The sequence below is a fragment of the Bos taurus genome, chromosome 25 (assembly GCF_002263795.3).
Source record: "Bos taurus isolate L1 Dominette 01449 registration number 42190680 breed Hereford chromosome 25, ARS-UCD2.0, whole genome shotgun sequence".
Taxonomy (NCBI): domain Eukaryota; kingdom Metazoa; phylum Chordata; class Mammalia; order Artiodactyla; family Bovidae; genus Bos; species Bos taurus.
The window spans coordinates 275,922-297,244 of NC_037352.1; the positions used below are offsets into that span (position 1 = coordinate 275,922).

At 55.3% G+C, this 21,323-nt stretch overlaps 1 protein-coding gene across 7 annotated transcripts; it reads left to right on the plus strand.

Annotated features, from left to right (window-relative positions):
• Positions 1-425: 425 nt before the first annotated feature.
• Positions 426-20,471, plus strand: FAM234A (family with sequence similarity 234 member A). Of its 7 annotated transcripts, none has more exons than XM_005200985.5 (13): positions 426-496; positions 11,841-11,892; positions 12,174-12,471; positions 16,168-16,287; positions 16,482-16,673; positions 17,353-17,483; positions 17,677-17,809; positions 17,953-18,082; positions 18,384-18,524; positions 18,738-18,813; positions 18,918-19,073; positions 19,346-19,448; positions 19,537-20,471. In XM_005200985.5, the coding sequence occupies exons 3-13, from the start codon at positions 12,207-12,209 to the stop codon at positions 19,746-19,748; spliced, it is 1,659 nt and encodes a 552-aa protein (XP_005201042.1). In that variant the 5' UTR covers positions 426-496; positions 11,841-11,892; positions 12,174-12,206; the 3' UTR covers positions 19,749-20,471. The 7 variants fall into 7 exon arrangements, with proteins under 7 accessions (XP_005201042.1, XP_005201040.1, XP_005201043.1 ...); XM_005200983.5 differs by having other exon boundaries at positions 11,841-11,888; XM_059881214.1 differs by having other exon boundaries at positions 427-9,207.
• Positions 20,472-21,323: the final 852 nt, after the last annotated feature.

Consider the following 21,323-nt stretch of genomic DNA (forward strand, 5'->3'; position numbering starts at 1 on the left):
AAACAAGACAAAGAAGGCACTTATCATAAAAGACTGGCACTTTTTATATTGAAATAGAGATCCATAAAGTGAAAAGACAAGGCGCAAAACGAGATACGTAACGACACAAGCAACCGACAAGAATTTAATATTCCTGAGCGCTAGGAAACAGTACGGAAACACACCCCACTGAGAAGAAAACTGGACCAACGACCAGAATAGGCACTTCCGGAAGAGGAAGCGTCGGCGAACACACGGAAAAGCTACGAAAGAGGCTCAACGCGCAGACAACCGCGGAACCGCAGCAGAGCATCCAAAGCCCCAGGTGCAACTCGCCGGGCGGACCCGCACCGCCGTCGTCGTTGCTCGGCAACCATGCGGCCGCAAGGCGGGGCCGGACCTGGGGCGCTTCCGCCTGGCCCGCCCCACCCGACCGGAAGTGACGCCAGAGGCGGGCCCGAGCGGCCTGCGGCGGCGCGGCAGCAGCTCCGGCAGCCTCGCGAGGGCGCGGCGGCAGGTGAGTAGCGCGTCCTCGTCCTCCTCGCGCGTGCGCGCCGCGGGGCTAGCGCGGTCCGCCTCCTCCCTGCCCGCAGATTGTGTCCGCGCCGCCGCGGGGTCCCAGGAGACCCCAGCCCCCAGGGCCCGATCGTGCTCGCGCCCAGCGCCCGGCATTGGGGTCCGCGCTTGTCCGCGCCGCCCGGTGGGTGGAGGCGCTCTGAGCAGATCCGACTCCCGCAGCCCAGGCTTCAGTTCACCCCCAGGACAGGATTAACTTCCACCCCTCGTTAGCTGCTCGGGAGGCGAGCCAGCCATTGCTTCATGGGTTGCCTGGGAGTAATTTTAAAATATGCTAAGACACGATATCCGTCAGCTGCCGCTACCCACAGTCAGAGATCCACGTCCTGTTACTAGGACAGCGCCTGTCAGACGACCGGCCCGGTAACCAAAGCTCAGCTGACGGTTACTTATCTATGGGGTGATCGCTGTCTGCAGCCGGTCTTCTAAGCAAAAGCAAGGCAAAGTTGAAAAGGAGGAAGAACGCTGTCGTCTGTGAGACTTCAGCTCCCCCGTGAACTGACCGCCTGGGAACTGACAGGCAAATCCTTGCAACCCTGTAATTTCAGCCGAGGAGCTTGTGCTATGGGCTTGCCTCCTCCTCGGCTGCAGATTGCCTGGAGAATTCCATGGACAGAGGAGCCTGCCAGGCTACAGTCCATGAGCAAAGAGTAGGACACGACTGAGCGACTCACTCACTCAGGCTGCTGATATCTTGAGCCTCACGCAGACCTCTCCCCTCCTCTCTTGCACTTTGACTGTGAGCCTGAAGTTACAGCAGCTCAAGGGAACTCAAAAAGTGCCGGGGAGAGTCGGGGGCGGGGGGGAGGCATGGTTGTCTGTGCTGAGGATTTAGCACTTACCAAGGAATTCCTGTTCTCAAGGAGCTTCAATTCTATGGTAAGATACAGATAGTAAGTACAATAAGTTAGCTAACTTAGGAGCAGGAAAGGGTGAAATGAAAATGGCCCTGTTAACAACCAAGTGAAGATTTGCTTGGGCATTTTACCAGTTCTGTGAGCCCATGTTGCACTGGTTCTAGTGCTTTCAGCTTCGAGTGTCAAGCATCTATTAAAACTAGTTCAACCTCTGGAGGGACTCCACTGCCTTTCATTTAGGAATGTCCAGGGGACCAGAAGCAGATGGGGCCAGCAGCTTAAATGAGACCATCAGCATCTGATGATGGCACATGGGGTCTCACTAGTATCACCTCACGTAACTCTTTAATCTGTTTATGTGTTGGCTTTCTTCTCAGGTTCCTGACTCTGTCCTACCTGCTTGTATTAGTTATCTGCTGCTCTGTAACAAATCAGCACAAAGTTTAATGGATTAAAACATCAAACATTTATTATCAGTTTCTGTGGGTCAAGAATTCATGAGTGACTTAAGTGATTATGGTTCAAGGACTCTCATGGGGTTGCAACCAAGGTACTGGCTGGGGCCACAGTCCTCTGACATCTTGATTGGGACTGGAGGTTCTGACTCCAGGATAGCGTGCTCACTCAAGCCCTCAGTGCCTTCTGGGCTGTTGGTTGGAGTCCTAATATCCCAGCTTGGGGGGCTTTTGCACAGGGCCCATGGCCTCCTCACCTCAGAGCAGGACGTCAGAGAGGAGAGGATGGTGAAGCCACCACACCTTTATGAACTTGTTTTGCAGTTTTGCTGGTTCTCCCGCCACATTCTATCCGCTAGCATCACTAAGCACAAAAGACTTCACCTTTTTATTTTTTAAAAAAACAATATGACCAGGGTATATTGGATATACCTAGAATGTATCCGGTGGGTCTCTAACATATCTAGGAAGCCCCGGTCTAAGCAGAATTTTGGCTGGTTCTGGGTAGTCATAATGGGAAGGAAAGTGTTTTAGGGAAGTTTTAAGGGGCATAGTAGGCATTTATTTATTTACTTACTTATTGGCTGTGCTGGGTCTTTATTGTGGCATTCGGGCTTGGTTGCTCTCCAGCATGTGGGATCTTAGTTCCTCTGCCAGGGGTGGAACCCACGTCTCCTGCATTGAAAGGCAAATTCTTAACCACTGGACTGCCAGAAAGGTCCTCAAAGACTTCACCTTGAAGGAAGGCACATCAAAGAGCTTGTGAACTTATTTTAAAACCACTTCTATGGGAAGAGTGCCTCTGTAATTCCGGTTGGATCCTAACCCCTGTTAGCTAACTAACCCCTGTTAGCTAACTGATAGCGATGGCACCCCACTCCAGTACTCTTGCCTGGAAAATCCCACGGACAGAGGAGCCTAGAAAGCTGCAGTCCATGGGGTCGCAAAGAGTCGGACATGACTAAGCGACTTCCCTTTCACTTTTCACTTTCATGCATTGGAGAAGGAAATGGCAACCCACTCCAGTGTTCTTGCCTGGAGAATCCCAGGGACAGGGGAGCCTGGTGGGCTGCCGTCTATGGGGTAACAGAGAGTCAGACACGACTGAAGTGACTTAGCAGCAGCAGCAGCTAACCCTAGACAAGGAGCTCTCCTCAGAGTTATCAGAACCACAGTCAGCTTGTGGAAAAGTGCATTTACCCAGAGAAAATCCAGGTGCTCTTATAGAAAGAAGGAGTAGATGTCAGGTAGTCAAACTGACCCCGACATCTGATACACGCTATATATTTTAAAGGAGGTTTTAAAAGTCACGTGCTCCTGCACAGTGTATATTTCAAAATAAACTGTTAATAAATGCATTTATGAAAAAGCCCACAAAAAGAAACACAACAGCAACAAAAAATGCATTTATGAATTACTCTTGCAAGAAAAGCTGACAAGCAGAGCATAGGAAGAATTGGACATTTATTGACAGGTGAACGTGTGTGTTTATTTTATGCCATGCACTATGCTTTATCCTGGGAAAACAAAGGCCACAAAGAAGGGATACCCTCTGAAGTTTCTGCCATCCGGGGCAGGTCTCACCGGTGGCTCAGTGAGTAACGAGCAGTGGCGGGTGCGGACGGGGTGGTCTGGTTTGAGTGGGCGTTTAAGGCCTTACGACTGAGGGAACAGTTGCTTGGTGTAGGGTTTGGGGAGAGATGACACTACAGGTTGGCAAAAGCCAGGTGGTGAAAAGACCTGCAGGCAAATTGTGAAGGGTTGGTCAAGAGTTTCAAGCAGGGGAATGACATAATCAGATGTTTTAGAAAGATGTCTCTTGCAGCATGAAGGCAGGGGGTTTTTTTTGTTTTTGTTTTTTTTTAATCAAGATTTGAAAAAAAAAAAAAAAAGATTTGAGATGGCTACAGAAATCCAAGGAGAAATTATGAAAGTATGACCTAAAGTAGTTGCTGTTGGTAGGAGAAGCTAATTGAAGAGCTAAGTCAGAAACTACAGGGTTTGTTGGTTGTTTCGAAATGTACCGGATACCTCGTTCAAAATCAGTCTTTATAAAACCCGCAAACTTGGTGAATTTTGTTCCCTCTCTCACTGTGTTAAATCCTTCATGGAATTTGGATATGGTATCCGAAAAGAAGAAGAAGAACACTGATTCCTAAATGAATAACCAGGAAGCAGATGTTGAGAGAGCAAATGGCATGTCTCCACAATCGGAGCAACTTTTTTAAAAACTGGAGGTGGGGCATGGTGGAGAAGAGTGCTGGTCTGTAGACGGAAACGGTTGGCTCTGTTAGAAATCACTGAACTGGGTGAGAGGAAGGATGGGGCTAGGGCTCTCTGCGTTCACGAATATCTAAACGTTTGTGTGCCAAAAGCTCTTAAAAAATAAGTAAATTCAAGTGAGGACCAACTTATAGGATTGATGAAAGGTGATCACATAAGAGTTATTCTTTATCGTCTTAAAAGCTCTGCCTTCCCTAATGTGAGGACAAGAAGAAACACTGGTTTGTGGGGGAATCAGAGGAAATTCAGAGAAGGCAATGGCAACCCACTCCAGTACTCTTGCCTGGAAAATCCCATGGATGGAGGAGCCTGGAAGGCTGCGGTCCATGGGGTCTCGAAGAATCGGACACGACTGAGCAACTTCACTTTCACTTTTCACTTTCATGCATTGGAGAAGGAAATGGCAACCCACTCCAGTGTTCTTGCCTGGAGAATCCCAGGGATGGCAGGGCCTGGTGGGCTGCCGTCTATGGGGTCACACTGAATCGGACACGACTGAAGCGACTTAGCAGCAGAGGAAATTAAATCTGCCTTAGAACTCAGGTAAAAGGCTTCTTCCATGTGATTTTATGGATAAATCTGCAAAACCTTGTTCTGTGTAATAGTCGCTCATCTGAAATGCAGGTGGCTAGTCCTTCTTAGCTCACTCTTAGGCAGTGTTCCAGCCACCCTCACCCGCTCTGACAGGTGTGGTCTTGAGTCTTGTGAAGGAAAAGGATTGTGCTGAGGTCTGGTCCCTAAGCACTGATCTGCCCGTGAAACACTTGTCTTTATCCGGGAACCGTGAATGATCTTAAAATTTGACCTCATTTGAAAGATGATGAAGGGCGTCGTCTTTGTCTTGAGATTATTTGCTTAGTGACAAGAGGAAATAGTTGTTCGGCTGTAAACAACTGAACACTGAAGTGGGCATTGTCTGACTTCTGCTTTGCTCAGCCGAAAACCCAGTTTGCCCAGTTGGGTTCTGTGGGCGTCTCTCACATGCATACCTCTGGTTGAATGCTGTTGGAGCAGCCCTGATGTAAAGACATTCCTAGGCCGCTTGTGTGTGTCACAGCTGGCTTTGGGGACAAGCCTTGGGGCACTTGTACGTAAGGTGGATTCATGATTACAGGTCAGGAGGTCTGAGCACCAAGACAAGCTCTTGAGTGAAGCTTTCTCCCCACGTAACTGACACTTACCCAGTGTCTGCCGTATGTTTGGCACCGGGGAGTCTGCCTGCCCTAAAATAGCTCCCGGTCAGTGGCTGCGGGAGGAGTATGATGGGCGCTTTGAAAGAAAAAGGCCGAGTTCTCTTGTGGAAGGTGGCCCGCCCAGTCCATGGGGCTCGCGCAGAGCTTCCTGAGGTTTGACTCGGTCCAGCCGAGGCTCGGAGGATTGAGAGGGCCTCCTGGCAGGGGACCCAGCCCCACAGAAGACTTGAAAACCAGCCCCCTTACTGGTCAGGTCACAGCACGGCCAAGTGAGCAAAGGCAGTGGATACACGATTAGATGCTGTATGTTCTGTCCTTTATGATTCCTGCACCTTTGAAGTATAAGCCCGGTGAGTGTGAATTAGGGGGAGAGATGCCCGCGGAGAGAAGTCTGCTTCCCCCTCACCCCCACCGTAAGAGTCTCGCTGGACCTGATCAGTCCTCGATTAAACCTTTTCCTGGTTTAATCCAGTGACAAAATCCTTTTGGTTTCTCTCACTAACTGGTGAAGCTAAAAGAGTGAGGTTAATCTATAGTCAGAGTTTTTCCTGAGTTTTCCCTGCATGTTTTTCATGTTTTCTAATTCGCAGTTACCTTTGATTAAAATAATATCTGCTTTGTGAGGCTGTCACCCTCGTAAGGTCAAGTAACAGAAGCAGCTATTCCTGCATGAGTGGAGGAAGGCGGTCTGTGTCTCCACCAGGACTTCTGGGCAAATACCAGCGGTGCCTCCTTCCTTCTTCCCTCACAAAGCAGACTGTGCTTCCATGTTCTGAAAATTCTCAGCTAAAACCAGAGTTAAGATTTTAAGGCAGGCAGTTTAAACAAAAATTTACTTACTTTAAGCTAATTTTTAAAATATGCAAACAGCCTTTCTGTTTGAAGTGCTTAATTTTCAACGTCTGACCTCTTTGAATCGTAGTCTGAAAATTCCCTTAAAAGAATGCTGTGGGGACTCCCCTGCTGGCCCCAGTGGCTAAGAATCTGTCTTGCAATGCAGGGCACATGGGTTCGATCCCTGGTTGGGGAACTAAGATCCCACAAGCCTCTCTGCACAACCAAAAAAAAAAAAGGAATGCTGTAAATTTGAACATTTTAAAATTGGGCAGGGGGTGGGGGTGGGGGACACGTTTCTTATTAAACTCCTCTAAAATGATCTCTCCAAAAAAAAGTTACCAAATTTTAGTTTAAAAAGTTAAGCCCCTGCTTTCATAATCCCTGTAGAATTGTCAGGTCTTTGTCGGGGCAATTCTCCCTTGTTAGACTCTTTGTTAGCCTTGTTAGACTCTGTGCTTTCACTATGCATCAAAGTTAGGCTGAAGCTTTTTTATATTTGACTTTTCTGTTGTCTCTGACTCAGTAAACTCTTCTCAGAGAAAGAACTCTTGGAGGAAAAGGAGTTATTTCTTTTCTCCAAATACTGCATCTTCTTGCCCCTCCAAATGTTAACTCTTGCTGGGTGTTCTGTCCTTCCCTGCTGGGCGGGTGCGAAGATTTGGCCTTGAGCAGACACACCCAGGGGAGCTGGGTGAGGCTTCTTAGTGCTGGGGGCGGTGGCAGGGCAGGCGGCTTTGAAAAGCCTCACACAGTGATTTCGTGTTTATCTCAAGCAGGTGATTCTTAGACTCATACCTTTTACCTTAACAGATATCATCTCCATGCATTTTCTTTCTTAACCTCTCACTTTTCCCTTCATTTCTTTTTTCTGTTGGTTTACTTCTGTAGTTATTTGGGAAGCTCAGAAGCATCAGGAGAAAAAAAACCCAGTGACCGAAAATCCTGTGAATCAGCTTGATTTCTGTCGTTAAGTCCCAGAGCAGCTTAGAAATGACAGAAAAGGACAGGGCTGCAAATGAGGTCAGGATTCAAATCGCTGAGCCTCAGGGCCTTGCCCTTTATTATCTTTGCTTTCTCTGTTGTATCCTAACAGCTGTTACTTGAGGTGAAACTGAAAGTCACTCAGCCGTGTGTGACTCTTTGCGCCCCCATGGACTATACGGTCCATGGGATTCTCCAGGCCAAGAATACTGGAGTGGGTAGCCTTTACCTTCTCCAGAATCTTCCCAACCCCGGGATCAAACCCAGGTCTCCCACATTGCAGGTGGATTCTTTACCAGCTGAGCCACCAGGGAAGCCCAAGAATACTGGAGTGGGGGTAGGCTATCTCTTCTCCAGTGGATCTTCCCGACCCAGGAATTGAACCGGGATCTCCTGCATTGCAGGCGGATTCTTTACCAGCTGAGCTATCAGGGAAGCCTCATTTGAGGTGAAAGTGGCTTCATTCCTTAGGTGTCCGTGTGCCCAGCGTGGGCTGTGCTTTCCTTCAGTATCTATTGCCGTGATACTGATGAGGATGCGTACACAAGGCTCCCACGTTGTTTTGCTGACGTAAAAAATATGCACTCCATGCCCAGGCTGGTCTGTCTTTCCAGCGGGCCTGTTACTGAGAGCCCATCGGTGGGGGGCTGTGGGTCTTTCCTGTGTTGGCAGGTGAGGGCTAGTTAATCAACACACCTGGGTTTGGGCTTCGTTCCGGGGTTAGGGTTGCAGAGGCTTCATTGCGGTATTAGAGGCAAAAGACCTGTTAAGTTTCTCTTATTCCCCCTTTGTGTGGAATTGAACCAGAGCAGCTGCGACCTGAAAGAGACTGGAAAAAAGCCTGACGTTCACCGACTGACTGATCCGGCTCCGGGGAGACTTTGGGCACTGTACTCTGCATCTGCCAGGCTCAGGGGTCGGGCTGACACCCTGAGCCACTCTCAGCGCCTTCAATTGTGAGCGGTGCTGTGGGCACCCAGGCCAGGTCCAGGTGTACCCTTGGCTTTGGGGACCCTGGAGCCCCGCCACGCCCTCACGGGCTCCCCTCCTGCCCAGGCAGGCCCTTCGTGACCTCAGGCACCTGTGCTGTCTTCTTCGGGGACTCGCTGTACGTGAGCAGCAGAGAACCAGAGGGACGTTCTCCCCATGGTGGGGAGGGAAGTGATTGCCATGGGGGGCCTGCAGAAAGGCGGTGATTGGTTTGAAACAGGCGGGGGGATGTTGGCTGTTCTCAGAGGTCTTTGCAGAAACTCCACTGTGGTTGATGTTCTGCCAAGAACAAGCAGAACAAAGCACAAACAGTTCTCTGACTCTGGAGCAGAAGCCTGGAGATCAGGCAGCTCCAGGGCGGCGCCAGCACTGGCAAAGCTCTGACCCCCGCTTCTTTATTATTTTTTAAACTGTGTACTTGGAACTAATTATAGGCTCACAAGATGTTACAGAAAGCTCGCAGGGCTGGCCCCGGCGCTGGTGACGTCCAGCGTGGTGTCTGAGGCGCTGTAGTGCAGACCCGCCTCCCCCGGCCGCCAGCCCCCACGTGCGCTCCCTTGTCCGGGGGGGGGGGGGGGGGGGGCGGTCGGCAGGCAGCGCGGTGGGCGTGTGGACCCCCCACCTGACAGGAGAGCCCCGCCTGGCCAGCTCTAGGGACCCAGGAAGGAGGAGGAGTCCAGGGAGTGGTTTAGAGTCTTTCCCCAGTCTTCCCTCTGTGCGTGGTTTGTTTCCAGGTGAATCAAGTCTTGTACTTGGTAAGGTTTCTCTCCTAAGAACACAAACCTTCCCCAGGAAGGAACACAGTATCCTTCACCTGTTTGTTACAAAGTATCTTTAACTTGCAACTCTGTTAATGATTAAAAGGAAAAAAGTTATTCAGAGTAACTAGAGTCAGCTCTTGACTCAGGGAGGTGCCTGGTGTTCTGGCTCCTAAGGGAGATAGGCAGCAGGGCGGACGGCCAGCCCTGCTCCGGCCTCCAGCCAGAGACACCCTGGGCCTGCCCCGGCACACTGTTACCTCACAGGAGCTGAAACGGCTCTCGAAGACACTGCAAGGTAGAGCTCAGTGTTTCACTTTCCGGAGTGGCTTACTAGTGGCCCCTGAGCCATGCGTGCAGGCTCTGCCTGAGGTGAGGGCGGTGGCCTTTGGCCTTGCTTGGGGCCTGCGTGGTGCACAGCAGGATGGAGAGCCTGTGCTTCCGCGGGGCTAGTCTGTCTGTGCGCCTGCAGTGCTGTCTCCGGACTCCTCCAGGGCCCTGTTGGGAGGGTGCAGGGCTGGGAACGGGGCCAGCCCAGGGGGTGGGCGGTCCACAGTGGATGCACAACCGGAGGGGTGACCAGCTTGTCCCAGGAGCATCCCACTGAGAGAGCCCGAGGCAGAGCATGGTGCCAGTGCCGACTGCCCCCAACTGTGGGCCCGAAGGGCCCCGGCCACCTCAGGTCCCTGGTGCCCACCGATTTCTGAGTTTGGCTCTCCGGCTCCCCTCCATTCTGGCACTGTCTGTGTGACTTAGCCACTGAACCATGCAAACAACAACCTCTTTCCAACAAATTCTCTTTCTACCAATATTAGCTGCTGTATTTTGGCAAACAGGAACCTTGGGTGGTGTAGCGAGGTCGGATGGGTACCTTGGACAGGACACCAGAGAGCCCGCACCTGTCATGGGCCGCAGCTCTAGGGGCAGGCGGTAGCCTCCTGAACATGGTTTTTCATTAATGGTCTTTAGATGCTGGGAAGGCTTACGTGTAAGAGAGGGATTAGATGTGACTCCACAGCACAGAATCTGGGCCGGGAGCTGGTCTCGGGAGGCAGATTTCAGCTCGCAATACCACAGGTTCCCAGCAACCAGGCCTGTGCGTCCCCGCCGTCTGCAGGCCCCACACCATTTCTGTGCCACCGCCCGCAGGACAGCAGTGTGCTCAGTGTCATCTAATACTTTCCTCAGTCAACTCACTTTTTCTGGGTTTAATACACTTGACGAGAACTGCCCGCGGGGTCGGGGACACAGAGCTTGAGAGGGGGCCGCATCCCAAGTCCCCATGGCCGGGGGGGCCGGGCACAGCACCCGCACCCTGACTCCCAAAGCTCTGCTGCTTCTCCGGATACCAAAGCGGGGCTGAAAATGCCCACCACTTGGCAAAAGAGGTAAACCTCCCACCATGAGGGCGCCCGTTCAAAACACCGATGTTGAACGACCTGTCTGTGAGCCAGCTTCCCAGACCCTCTCTCCTAGCGCCCCCCTCCTCCCCTGCAGTCAGATTCTGGGCTGAGAGGAGGCCCTGGTCACAAGCCTTGCTCCATTTCCTGTGTCCGGCTCATTTCCTTGACAGGCTCACTTTTTCACGATGTGAAAACTCCTGTCTCAACATTGAGGAGAAGGCACAGACATCTGGTTTTTTCAGTTGTGGTAATGTACACGTAACATGGAGCTTACTATCAGTGACATTTAGTACATGCGTGAGGTCTGCAGCCGTCGTTACATCACAGGACAAAGCAATGCCCGATAGCAGTCGCCTCCCCTGCCCCTGGCACTCACTCACCTACTCTCTGCTTCAAGGGAGCTGCCTGTTCTGGACACACTGAAATGAAGCCGTTCAGTGTGTGACCTGTGTCTGCATAGTCTCACCAAGGGAGTGTTCACAGCTGTGTAATACTCCATCACGTGGGCAGACCCGTGCTGCTTACCCACCGCCTGTAGAGAGACACTGGGGTTATTCGAACCATGAAGCTCTGAGCCTCAGTGTGTAGGGGCTCTGGGTCTCCTGGGGGGGCGCCCGGGAGTGGCGCTGCTGGGTCAGACCGTGGCCCCGTGGCTGACCATCCAAGGAGCCGCCAGGCTGCCTCCACGGCAGCTGCCGCGATGCCCGCCCCCTCAGCCGCACACGACTGTTTACCCAGGGTCCCCACCTCCTCCTCCACGCTTACATTTTTTCACTTTATTACTAAAGCCGCTCTAGTGGGTGTATACACAGGTTTTTATTATATAAATAGAGAAAAGCCATTAAAGGGGGAAAGTAAAAAGTTTATACAGGGAATCGGCGCTCTCTGTGGCTTCTTCCTGCTTCCCTCACCCACCCCGTGGGAGCCCGTCACACCGTCCTGGTTTTAACCTCCAGCAGGGCCTCCCTCTCGGGTAGATGAGGATTTCACCCACTAAGACCCTGTGATCCCCCGCGTCCTCTCAATGTGATCTGTGTCTGTTAGGACACTGGTTTGGCTGTTTAAAAAGAATCAAAATAACAAATACCTGGCCTTCCACGAGACAGAAGTGTGGGACTTCCCTGGTGGTCCCGCGGTTTATCTCTACCGCAGGGGGCTTGGGTTCGATCCCTGGCAGGGGAACTGAGATCCCACGTGCCAACAGGCATGGGCAAAAGCTAAAATAACAGCAGTGTGTTTCCTTCTCACACAACAAGGAGCTTGGGGCTTGGTGGTGGTGGTGTGCAGCTGTCAGTGGGTCACCTCTTCAGAAGGGTTTTCCCCTGTGTTTTCCGAGCCAGCCTTCCCGGGTTGCCTCCCTGCCCACGCCTGGTGCACTCGGAGATGGGGCAGGAAGAAGGGAGGTGGCCCACACCCTCATTTCCCGCAGCAATCAGCTTGCCGCGCTGTGTATCAGAAGCTGAACCTGTGCTCTCCGTGCCTTTAGCACGCTAAGCCTCAGCCTCCTGAACACTGTTCCCTTTCACAGGGACGGACGCAGGCCCCAGCAGGTCTCACCCAACGCCCAGGTCACACCGTGAGTAAGCGCAGCCCCTCCCTGGGGTCTGGCCCTCTCTTGGGGCAGGCGGGAGGCCAGTCAGAGGTGCCTCAGTTCATGGTTAATGTTTAACGCGTGCTCTGCTGTAGTCTTGCCTAGCTGGCCTACCCGGGTCAGCAGGCGGGAGCCGTGGTGTCTGCTGCCTCTGAGACCACAACCTCCCGGTTCAGAGCCCTTCTCCAGAGGAGCCGTGATGCTGTCTCCTGGCTGATGGGCCACAGCCACGCCAGCTCCTGACCGCCTCTCCTTCTGTCGCCACTGCAGTGGCCGGGAGGTGAACTCAGGGATGTGCACACGATGACGGACGGCAAGGACTTGGAGGCCGAGATCCACCCGCTCAAAAGCGAGAACAGGAAGGTACCGGAGAACGCGGGGGCCCTGGCAGGAAAGGAGCCCCGCGGGACGCCGGCCCCGCAGACTCGCCTCTCGCACTGCCGGACCGCGGCCTTCTTCCTCTCCCTGTTTGCCTGCCTCCTCGTGGTGTTCGTGGTCTCCTTCATCATCCCGTGTCCGGACCGGCCGGCGTTGCAGGGGGTGTGGAGGATCGATTACAATGCGGCAGGTGTGGGCGGCGGGGTCGCCAAGGGACCCCGGGTTCCCTGGAGTCTCAGAAACGGGAGTGCCCTCGGGATAGGGAGTGGGGTCGGGAAAAGAAAGGGGCCCGTGTGGTTACTTTCCTGACTTAAAAAAAGATATTAGCAAGAGAGCCCTGGCAGAATAGATGCAGAGAAGGCCGTCCCAAAGGTGAGAACCAGGCCGCTGGTCTGCTGTGGGCCTCCTGCCGGGTTCCAGCCCTCCCTGCCGTCTGGTGCCCATGATTTGGGCCTGCAGCTGAATCTGCTTCCTGGGCACGCCCCTGCCCACTGGGTGCCATCCCGCGTCGGGGGCCTGCGTGCTCACAGCCTAGCAGTGCTGCTTTGAACAGACTGGAAGCCCTCTCTGGTGGAATAGGGCTTCCCTCATAGCTCAGTTGGTAAAGAATCTGCCCGCAGTGTGGGAGACCTGGGTTCAAACGCTGGGTTGGGAAGATCCCCTGGAGAAGGGAAAGGCTACCCACTCCAGTATTCTGGCCTGGAGAATTCCACAGACTGTATAGGCCTTGAGGTCACAAAGTCGGACACGACTGAGCAACTTTCACTTTCTGGTGGAATGAGGGAAATTTCTTCCATGAGCCCCACTTACAGTCGGTTCTGTTCAGAATTTGGTGCTTAGTTTTGAGAGCGAGTGGTAACATGTGCTTCTGTGTTGATTTTTATCGGGTTTACTGAGAGATAATTCATGTATCATTATATCCACCTGTGCTGAGTGCATGACTTGGTGACTTTTAGTCAGCTGAAGGCCTGAGCACCTGGGCAGCTGTCTCTGCATCCAGCACTGAGACCGTCCCCTCATTCCTACCCGGCTCCTCGCCGTGGCCTGTCCCCACCAGCAGTTCCTGTCCACGTGCACTTGCCAGTCCTGGACATTTCACGTGAATGAAATCCTGTAAGACACGTCTTCCCTTCTCTCACATGAGTTCATCCGTGTTCCTTTGTGTGGATAGGGTGTTCATCCACTGACCAGCTAGTGACCATTTGCATCATTTCAGTTCCTGACTTTCATGAGTAACACTGCTGTGAACATTTGTGTACAAATCCTTGTGTGGACATGTCCTGTTTTTCTTGGGAAGACCGGCAGCAACAGGGTTGTTGAACCTCACACTAAGTCCGGTTTGACTCCGGTTCCTTCCAGGCCTCCGTTTCATGTCCCCACTGGGCAACGCTCGTCATGGTCTTTGCCGTGTGGCCTTCCTAGTGGGTGTGAAGTGGTGTCTCACTGTGGTTCGCGTTTCCCTGGTGGCTAGCAACGTTCACGTGAATTATCGGCTGGTCTTACTCCTTCTGTGGTGAGCGTCTATTCACATCTTCCGGTCACTTAAAAGTATGATTGTCTTATTATTAACACAACATTGTTAATCAAATATACGTCAAAAATTTTTAAGGTTTTTATATTAATATCTTCCAAGTACAAGTCTTCCATCACATATATGATGTGTGAATATGTGTGACTCATCTGGGGCTTGTCTTTTCATTCTCTTTAGGGTGTCTACTGAAGCACAAAAGTTTTAAATTTCGATGAAACCAAATGTATCCATTTTTTTAGTGTGGATTTATGCTTTTGGTGTCTAAGAACTCTTTGCCTAAGTTACGGCCATGAAGATTTTCTCCGGGTTTTCCCGTTATAGTTCTCGCTCTGCCATTGAGGTCTGTGATCCACTCTGAAGTTGCCCACGCCCCCACCCCGCCCACCCAGAGGGCACTCGCGTTTTCAGTCCCTCTGGCGGGAAGCTGCTGCTTTCTGATCTTACCGCGTGTGGTCCCCGGCTGACGCAGGGTGGGCAGCCCAGAAAACTCTGGTTATGTGTCTTAAATCAGTGCTTTTCCAATAATGGGGGAGAAGGCAATGGCACCCCACTCCAGTACTGTTGCCTGGAAAATCCCATGGATGGAGGAGCCTGGTGGGCAGCAGTCCATGGCGTCGCTAAGAGTCAGACACGACTGAGCGACTTCACTTTCCACTTTCATGCATTGGAGAAGGAATGGCAACCCACTCCAGTGTTCTTGCCTGGAGAATCCCAGGGACAGAGAAGCCTGGTGGGTTGCAGTCCATGGGGTCGCACAGAGTCGGACACAACTGAAGCGACTTAGCAGCAGCAGCAGCAGCAGCTCCAATAATGTGCGCCTTCAGTCTGCTCCCAGAGTCCTGAAATGGGAGCTTTTCACAATTCTATCTCATTTTACCGTTATTTTTGGAGGAGAGGGTTTATTTGCCAAGCTCTTCACCACTTAACTATGAAAGTCTTTTGTCCGGTATTCAATTTTTATTTTTGTGGTAAAACACATATCACCAAAAAAAATTGCCATTTTAGAGTAAACAGCTGAGTGGCGTTCGTTCAGAAGACCGCGTGACCATCATCGCTTTTTCAAAACTTTTGTCACCTCAGAAGTTCTATGGCCGGTGCAGGGCGCCTGTCCACCCGCCTTCCTGCCCAAGCGCTCCCGCTGTCTGTGCTGCTTCGTCTCTGGGGGGGAGGCCTGTGCTTAGCCCCTCACGGGACTGGAGGTGTCTTTTGTGACTGAGGTGTCTTTTGTGACTGGCTGACTACACTCGAGGCTCATCCATGCTGCAGCCTGATGCAGAATTTTGCTCTTTTTTTATGAGTGAATAACAATCTGTTTTATGGATGGATCACATTTTGTTTATTCTTCGAACCATGGACACCTGGCTTATTTCCATGTTTTGGCTTTTGTAAATAACGCAGCTGTGAACGTTCCTGTACAAGTGACTACTTGAGTCCCTGCTTTCGGTTATGCTGGCTGTTCACCCAAAGAATGGGAGTGCCGGAGCCCAGGCTAATTCTGTGTTAACTTTCTGAGAAACTGCTGGGCTGTTTTCCACAGCAGCTGCCACATTTTACATCCTCAGGAGCGAAGGACAAGGGCTCCGGACCGGAAACTCCGGTTTTCTTTTATTTTAATAATCGCCGTCCTAACAAGTAGGAGATGGTGTCTCCGCACGGTTTTGGTGTGCTTCCCTTAATACTAGTGACGTTGAGCGTCTTTCTGTGAGCTTACGGGCTATTTGTACATCTTGTTAGGAGAAACATCTTTTCCAGTCTTTTGCCTATTTTTGAGTTGGGTTGTTTTTGTTGCTGTACACTCTGGATCCTCCTCGTCAGGTGCGCAGTCTGCAGACGCGTCATCCCTCTCTGTGGCTCTTCTTCCCCCTCTCCTGACAGTGCCCCCGATCAGGTCGTTTGCCTGTTTTTCCCTCTTGTCGCCTGTTTCTTTTGTTGGTTTGCCCCAATGTTTCTTTTTCTAAGAGTTTTATAGTTCTGGCTCTTCAGTTTAGGTCTTTGATCCATTTTGAGAAAATTTTTGTATCCGGGGTGAGGTAAGGGCCACATTTCATTCCCTTAGATGTCTGATTTTAAAGCATGTAGTTTGTCGTCTGAATCCTTGAATGGAGGAAGGGTAGCCCCTGTGAGCATGGACTCCAGATCCCAGGCTAATTAGGGCGGGCCTCGGCCCTGATACAGGGTGCTGCCCAGGTGTCCTTAGCACCTGGTGCCCCCTCTGGAGGGCATGGGGTCGCCAGCCCACGGAGGCGGCACTGCCCTGCTTCCCTCCGTGCGCAGCCGCACCCAGCTCTGGCCCCATGGCACAGAGCGGGGCACGCCAGGCCTGGCCTGGGAACGTGGCTGGTGTTTCCTTTCCAGTCGCCTATGACTTTCTGGCCGCAGAAGACGTGAACAAGGACAAGATCCAGGATATTCTCTTTCTTTATAAAAATACCAACAGCAGCCGCGGCAATTCCAGCTTCTCCTGTGCTGATGAAGGTACGTTTTGTTTTTATCCCAAAGCTGAGCACTCCCTGCAGGAGGAGGACGGGTCCCCTGGCCTGCTCGGGGTTTGGGGGAGGCAGCTGGCGGAAGTCCTGGACACGCCCACATCGCCCCCTCCCTGTCTGACCCCTGGGGCTCGGGGCCAAGGCCCGGGGTCACGCTGCAGCCAGCGGCTGCCCTCCCTCCAGGTTTTTCCTGCCCCTGCACCTTCGTGGCTGCTGTGTCCGGGGCCAGCGGCAGCGTCCTCTGGGAGAGGCCTGTGGCCCAGGACAGGGCCTTCGTGGAGTGCGGCATCCTGCAGCCCAGGGGCAGCGCGGCGCCCTCTGCCTGCGTCGTCCTCGGCAGGCCCGGCTCTCTCGTCGCTGTGGACACGCTCACAGGTGGGCTGCTCCCTGCAGCGGGCCCCCTGGGCTCGAGGGTCTCAGGGCTACACACTCCTCAGGGGTCAGCTCGCCCTCCCCAGGGGCAGTGAATCTGGACAGGAGGGAAGGCCCGGGCTTGGGGGTTGTGAGGAGTCACACTCCATTGTCCTCCCCTCCAGTGCGGCTGCGGGCACCTGGGGCTGGGGCAGCCAGTTGCTGCCCACTCGCGGGGCAGGTGCAGGTGCCAGGCCAGGTCCAGGGGGAACAGGGTGTGCGCAGGTCCAGCTCAAGCCGAGAGGCGCATACACGCCTTAAAGACAATAGGCCCAGGTCCCCTTCCAAGGCCCTGAGGAATCCTGCACCTTGTCACTAGGGTGGTTCAAGGTGGCACTTGCTTTATAAGCTGTGGTTTTAAGGACAGGCCGGATGTGGGCAGGTTGTACCTGGGTCAGACGCCGTCAGGTCAGCACCTGCGGCCCCCGGGTCCCCACCAGCCTGCACCTTCATTCTTGCCCGGTGCGTGCATGTGTGTGACCCCAGAGAGCAGCAGTGAGCCATGCCCTGCCTACCTGGGAAGGGGAGGTCCACATCGGCCAACGTGAAAACACGAGGCGGGCAAAGGAGGACACCGTTGACTGTGCCTGCGGGCCACCCAGCGGTCACGCACACAGCGCTTGTGTCCTATGTTCCGTTTCAGGGAAGACCCTGTGGAGCCAGCCTAGCAGCTTCGGGGGAAATGCGTCCGTCCTGAGCCCTCTGCTCCGCGTGCCTGACCTCGACGCCGACGGGGCCCCGGACCTGCTGGTCCTTATCCAGGAGGAGAACCAGGTACCGCCCCATCCCAGCTGTGCGGCCTCCCCATCGGGGCCTCGTTCGGGGCCCTGAGACGGGCAGAGAGCACACTCCCCGCCAGAGCCGCAGGCGCAGCTCTGAGAATGCGCAGGCATCCCCACAGCCTCCAGCCTCAGCCCTGGACGCCCCGCCAGCGGCCTGAGCCCCGTCTCCTCCGCTTGGGCTGCAGGTCAACGGCTCCATCTACTCAGGTGGCACCGGGCAGCAGGTCAGCCCCCCAGACAGCCTGGGTGTGGACGGGACCAGCGGCTCCATCCTCCACGTCACCAGGGCGGGGGCCCACTACGTCCTCATCCCCTGCGGTACGTGGCGCCCACGGCCCCAGGATGGCCTCCTACATGGGCCTGCTGGCACCCGGGCGGAGACGGGGGTGGGGCTGGCTGTGCCTCCAGGGGTGCGAGGGCCTCACCCGCTGAGAGGGGACAAGGCTTGTCTATGTTCCCAGGCACTGCCCTTTGTAGCCGCTCCGTGAAGGGCCTGTACGAGAAGGTCAGCAGGAGGGACAGCCCGCTCAAGAGCGACCCTCTCTGGGAGGACATGCTCAGCGCCGCGTCACACAGGCTGGTTGTGCACAGGTGTGGGGAGCGAGGAGCCGTGGGGGGCACAGGCTGTGTGCCAGGGATCTAGGGTCACCCTGGGCTCAAACTCAGACACTTGGTGCATAGAAATGGAATAAAAACTGGGAGAAGATGGGTCCCCCCAGGCTCGCTGGTCCCTGCATCCAGCGAGGGTCTTGTTATCCTGAAACTGGAAAAGCAAGAAACGTGAGGCTGCGCCCTGGGAGCCCCACAGGCGCCCCGGGGAGTGGGGAAAGAGGACGAGGAGCATCCCGCCCACCCCTGTGGGGCCCCCACCCCACCCCTCCCACCCCTGCAGCTCTGGGGCCATCCGCTACTTGATGAACGTGCCAGGGAAGGCGGGCGATGACCTGCTGCTCGTGAGCACCGAGGCCTACATGCTGCTGGACGGGCAGGACCTGACGCCCAGGTGGACCTTCGGGACAACCCAGGTCCTGAGGTATGGGGTCCTTCTGCAGGGAGCTGGGCCCCCCAGCCTGTCCCCCTGTGGAGACCTGGGGACAACGCCACTGCCTGTCACCTGGTGCCACCCTGCTGGGGGGGGGCGGTGAGACCCCCCTGATGACAGCAGCCCCTCCTCGCTGGCATGCCCCCATCTCGGGCACCTCCTCACAGAGGCCCTACATGAGCCCCCTCGTTGCTCTCCTTCCAGAAAACCTGTTCTTGGCTACTACAAACCCGACACCCCAGCCGTGCTTGTCGAGAATGGGACCGGCCCCGACAGACAGGTCAGCGGCACCTCCTTCAGCCTCAGCTCTACTCGCAGCTGGGAGCAAGACCAGGGCCCCGCGAGCCGCCCCCAGGGCTGCAACCTGTCCTACGCCCCTGACAGGTGCTGCTCCTGGACCTCGGCTCCGGGGCCGTCCTGTGGAGCCAGGCCCTCCCGGGCCTCCCTGGGGACCCGCCGTCCGCCAGCCTGCCCACCGCAGACCACCGCTCCGCCTTTTTCTTCTGGGGCATCCACGAGCCAACTGACTCCAACCAGACGGTAGAGTCTTGGGTTGTGGCTGACAACGTGGGGCAGACCCAGTGGCTGGGGGCATGCAAGGAGACAGAATCCCCTGGGGCGGGCAGAGATGAGGGGGACTGGGAGGACGGGGGGTAGCACCTGGAAGACCCCGAGAAGGGTCAGGCAGGGAAGGGGGGCAGGAAGTGGGTGCAGTGCTGGCACTGGCGTTTCCCGGGACCCCAGAGGACACAGCTCCGGGCAGGGCCTTGGTCGTGAGCGTTGGCCTCACCCTCCACCCCGCACTCACACAGGAGCCTGGAGCAGCTGGGCGCCGCCTGTACATGCTCCACCCCACGCTGCCTGGCGTCCTGCTGGAGCTTGACAACGTCTCCGTCCCCATCGTCGCCTTCCAGGGTGAGTGCGCCCCCTGTGGGCCCAGGCCCGCCAGCTGCAGGAGGCCCGCGCCGGCCAGCCCCCCGCCCTGATTGCCGTGTCCCCGCAGTGGTTCTGCTGGAGCCGGGCCGCCACGCTGCCTGCATACTCCTGACGGGCCCAGCCAGCCCCAGCCCGCCCGGCCTGGTCTCCGTGACCAAACACAAGGTGCAGGACCTCGTCCTGGCCGGCAGGGTGGTCCACCTGGCCGAGGGTGGCGCCGAGAGCGACCAGGCCGTCCGGGACCGGCTCTCCCGCCTGCGGTACCGGAGCGAGGCCTAGACAGGCCGGCAGAGCCCACAGGGAGGAGGCCGCTGCGGTCACACGTCCCGGGACGTCGGTCCATCACTGACTCAGTCTACGTGCTGACTCCTGACCTGGCCACACACTCTGCACGGGTCCTGCCACCCCAGGGACACTCAGGTCCTCACTCAGCCCCGCCTCCAAGCCCCTCGGGGTTTCCCTGGGCAGGGCCCCGGGCCGACAGCAGCTCACCCTTGCCCCTCCACGCCTGGCCAGAGACACAGCCGCCTAAGTCCCCAACCCACTTCGGTCTGAGCCTCGTCTTCTCTGCACTGTCTCCCGGGGTCACAGCTCCTCAGGGGGTGGTAGGCCACTCCAGACCCCCACATGGTTGTGGTGAGTTACCCGGACAGCCCGTGACAGGGCCACGAGGAGTGGGCCTGGCAGGAGGATGTGCCGTGTGGAGCTGTGAGTGCCCTGAGGCCCTGGCTCCACATACCTGGCTCCACGTGCACCCCTGGATGCACACCAGGGCTCCTTGTCCCTCAGGGGTCCCGGCAGCCCTGACTGTGGCCAGCGGCCCCTCCTTCCTGGTGCTGGGACATCTCCCCACCCCAGATGGTGTCACCTCTGTGCCTTGTTCGCCCCAGACTTCCTGGTGCTGTGGGGCTCCGCCGTGACCGGACAAGAGCACGCAGCCTGATGGCCCTGGGCACCTCGGGAAGAAATCAGAGTAAACACTGGTTTTGCACCATCGGGGAAGCCCTGTATGTGCCTGTGTCTCTGCTGAATCAGTGGGAAGTCTGTCTAGAGGGAGGGCGTCCAGCACCCAAACTGGCTGACCAGTTGTGGGGGGCATCCAGCACAGCCTCCAAGTGTGCCTCGGGTCTGCGACCCCGCCCTGCTCACCCAGAACAGGGCAGGGGCCTGGCCTGTGGGTGTACTTCCCTCTCTGGGACCTGCAAGGGGTCCCCCAGCCACCCAGCAGGAGCAACCCAGGCAGGAGCTTCAGTGACTCGCGGGTCTGGGCACAAAGCAATGGGGCCATGTGGGGAATCCTACAAGAATTTACTAAAAGTGTTTATATGACGAGCCTGCTTCCAAAACCAGCTCTGCTTCTTGCAAAAGCCTCGGGCATGGCAACGCGGCTGGAGTTGAAGGGGTGCATCCCTTGTTCCTGTGAGAAGCCACAGAGCCCCCGAGGCCCAGAGCAGAGCTCACACCGCAGAGAGAGGAGCCTGTCCCAAGCAGCGAGCAGCCTGCAGGCCTCAGGACTGTGTGCCGGCAGCCAGGAGTCAGGGCCCAGAGACAGCCTCCCCCGTGCACCTGGGCCTGTGAGTGAAGCTGCTGTGCCCATGGCCACTGTGCTCCCGGGGGCTGTGGCTGGCACTGTGCTCCCCACAGGGGTGCCTTCAGGCACAGCTGGCCCTGGAGACCTGGGTTCAGCACGACCCGGCCCCCTGGAGAACTTGGCATCCATGTGGCACCAGAGCACAATATTCTCGCTGGATCTCCCCCCAAGGCCCAAACCCCAAGTCTGCAGCCTGAGCTCTGCCCAAGGCCTGTGGACTCTGCGTACAGGACCCTGAACCCACAGCCTCTGACACCCAAACT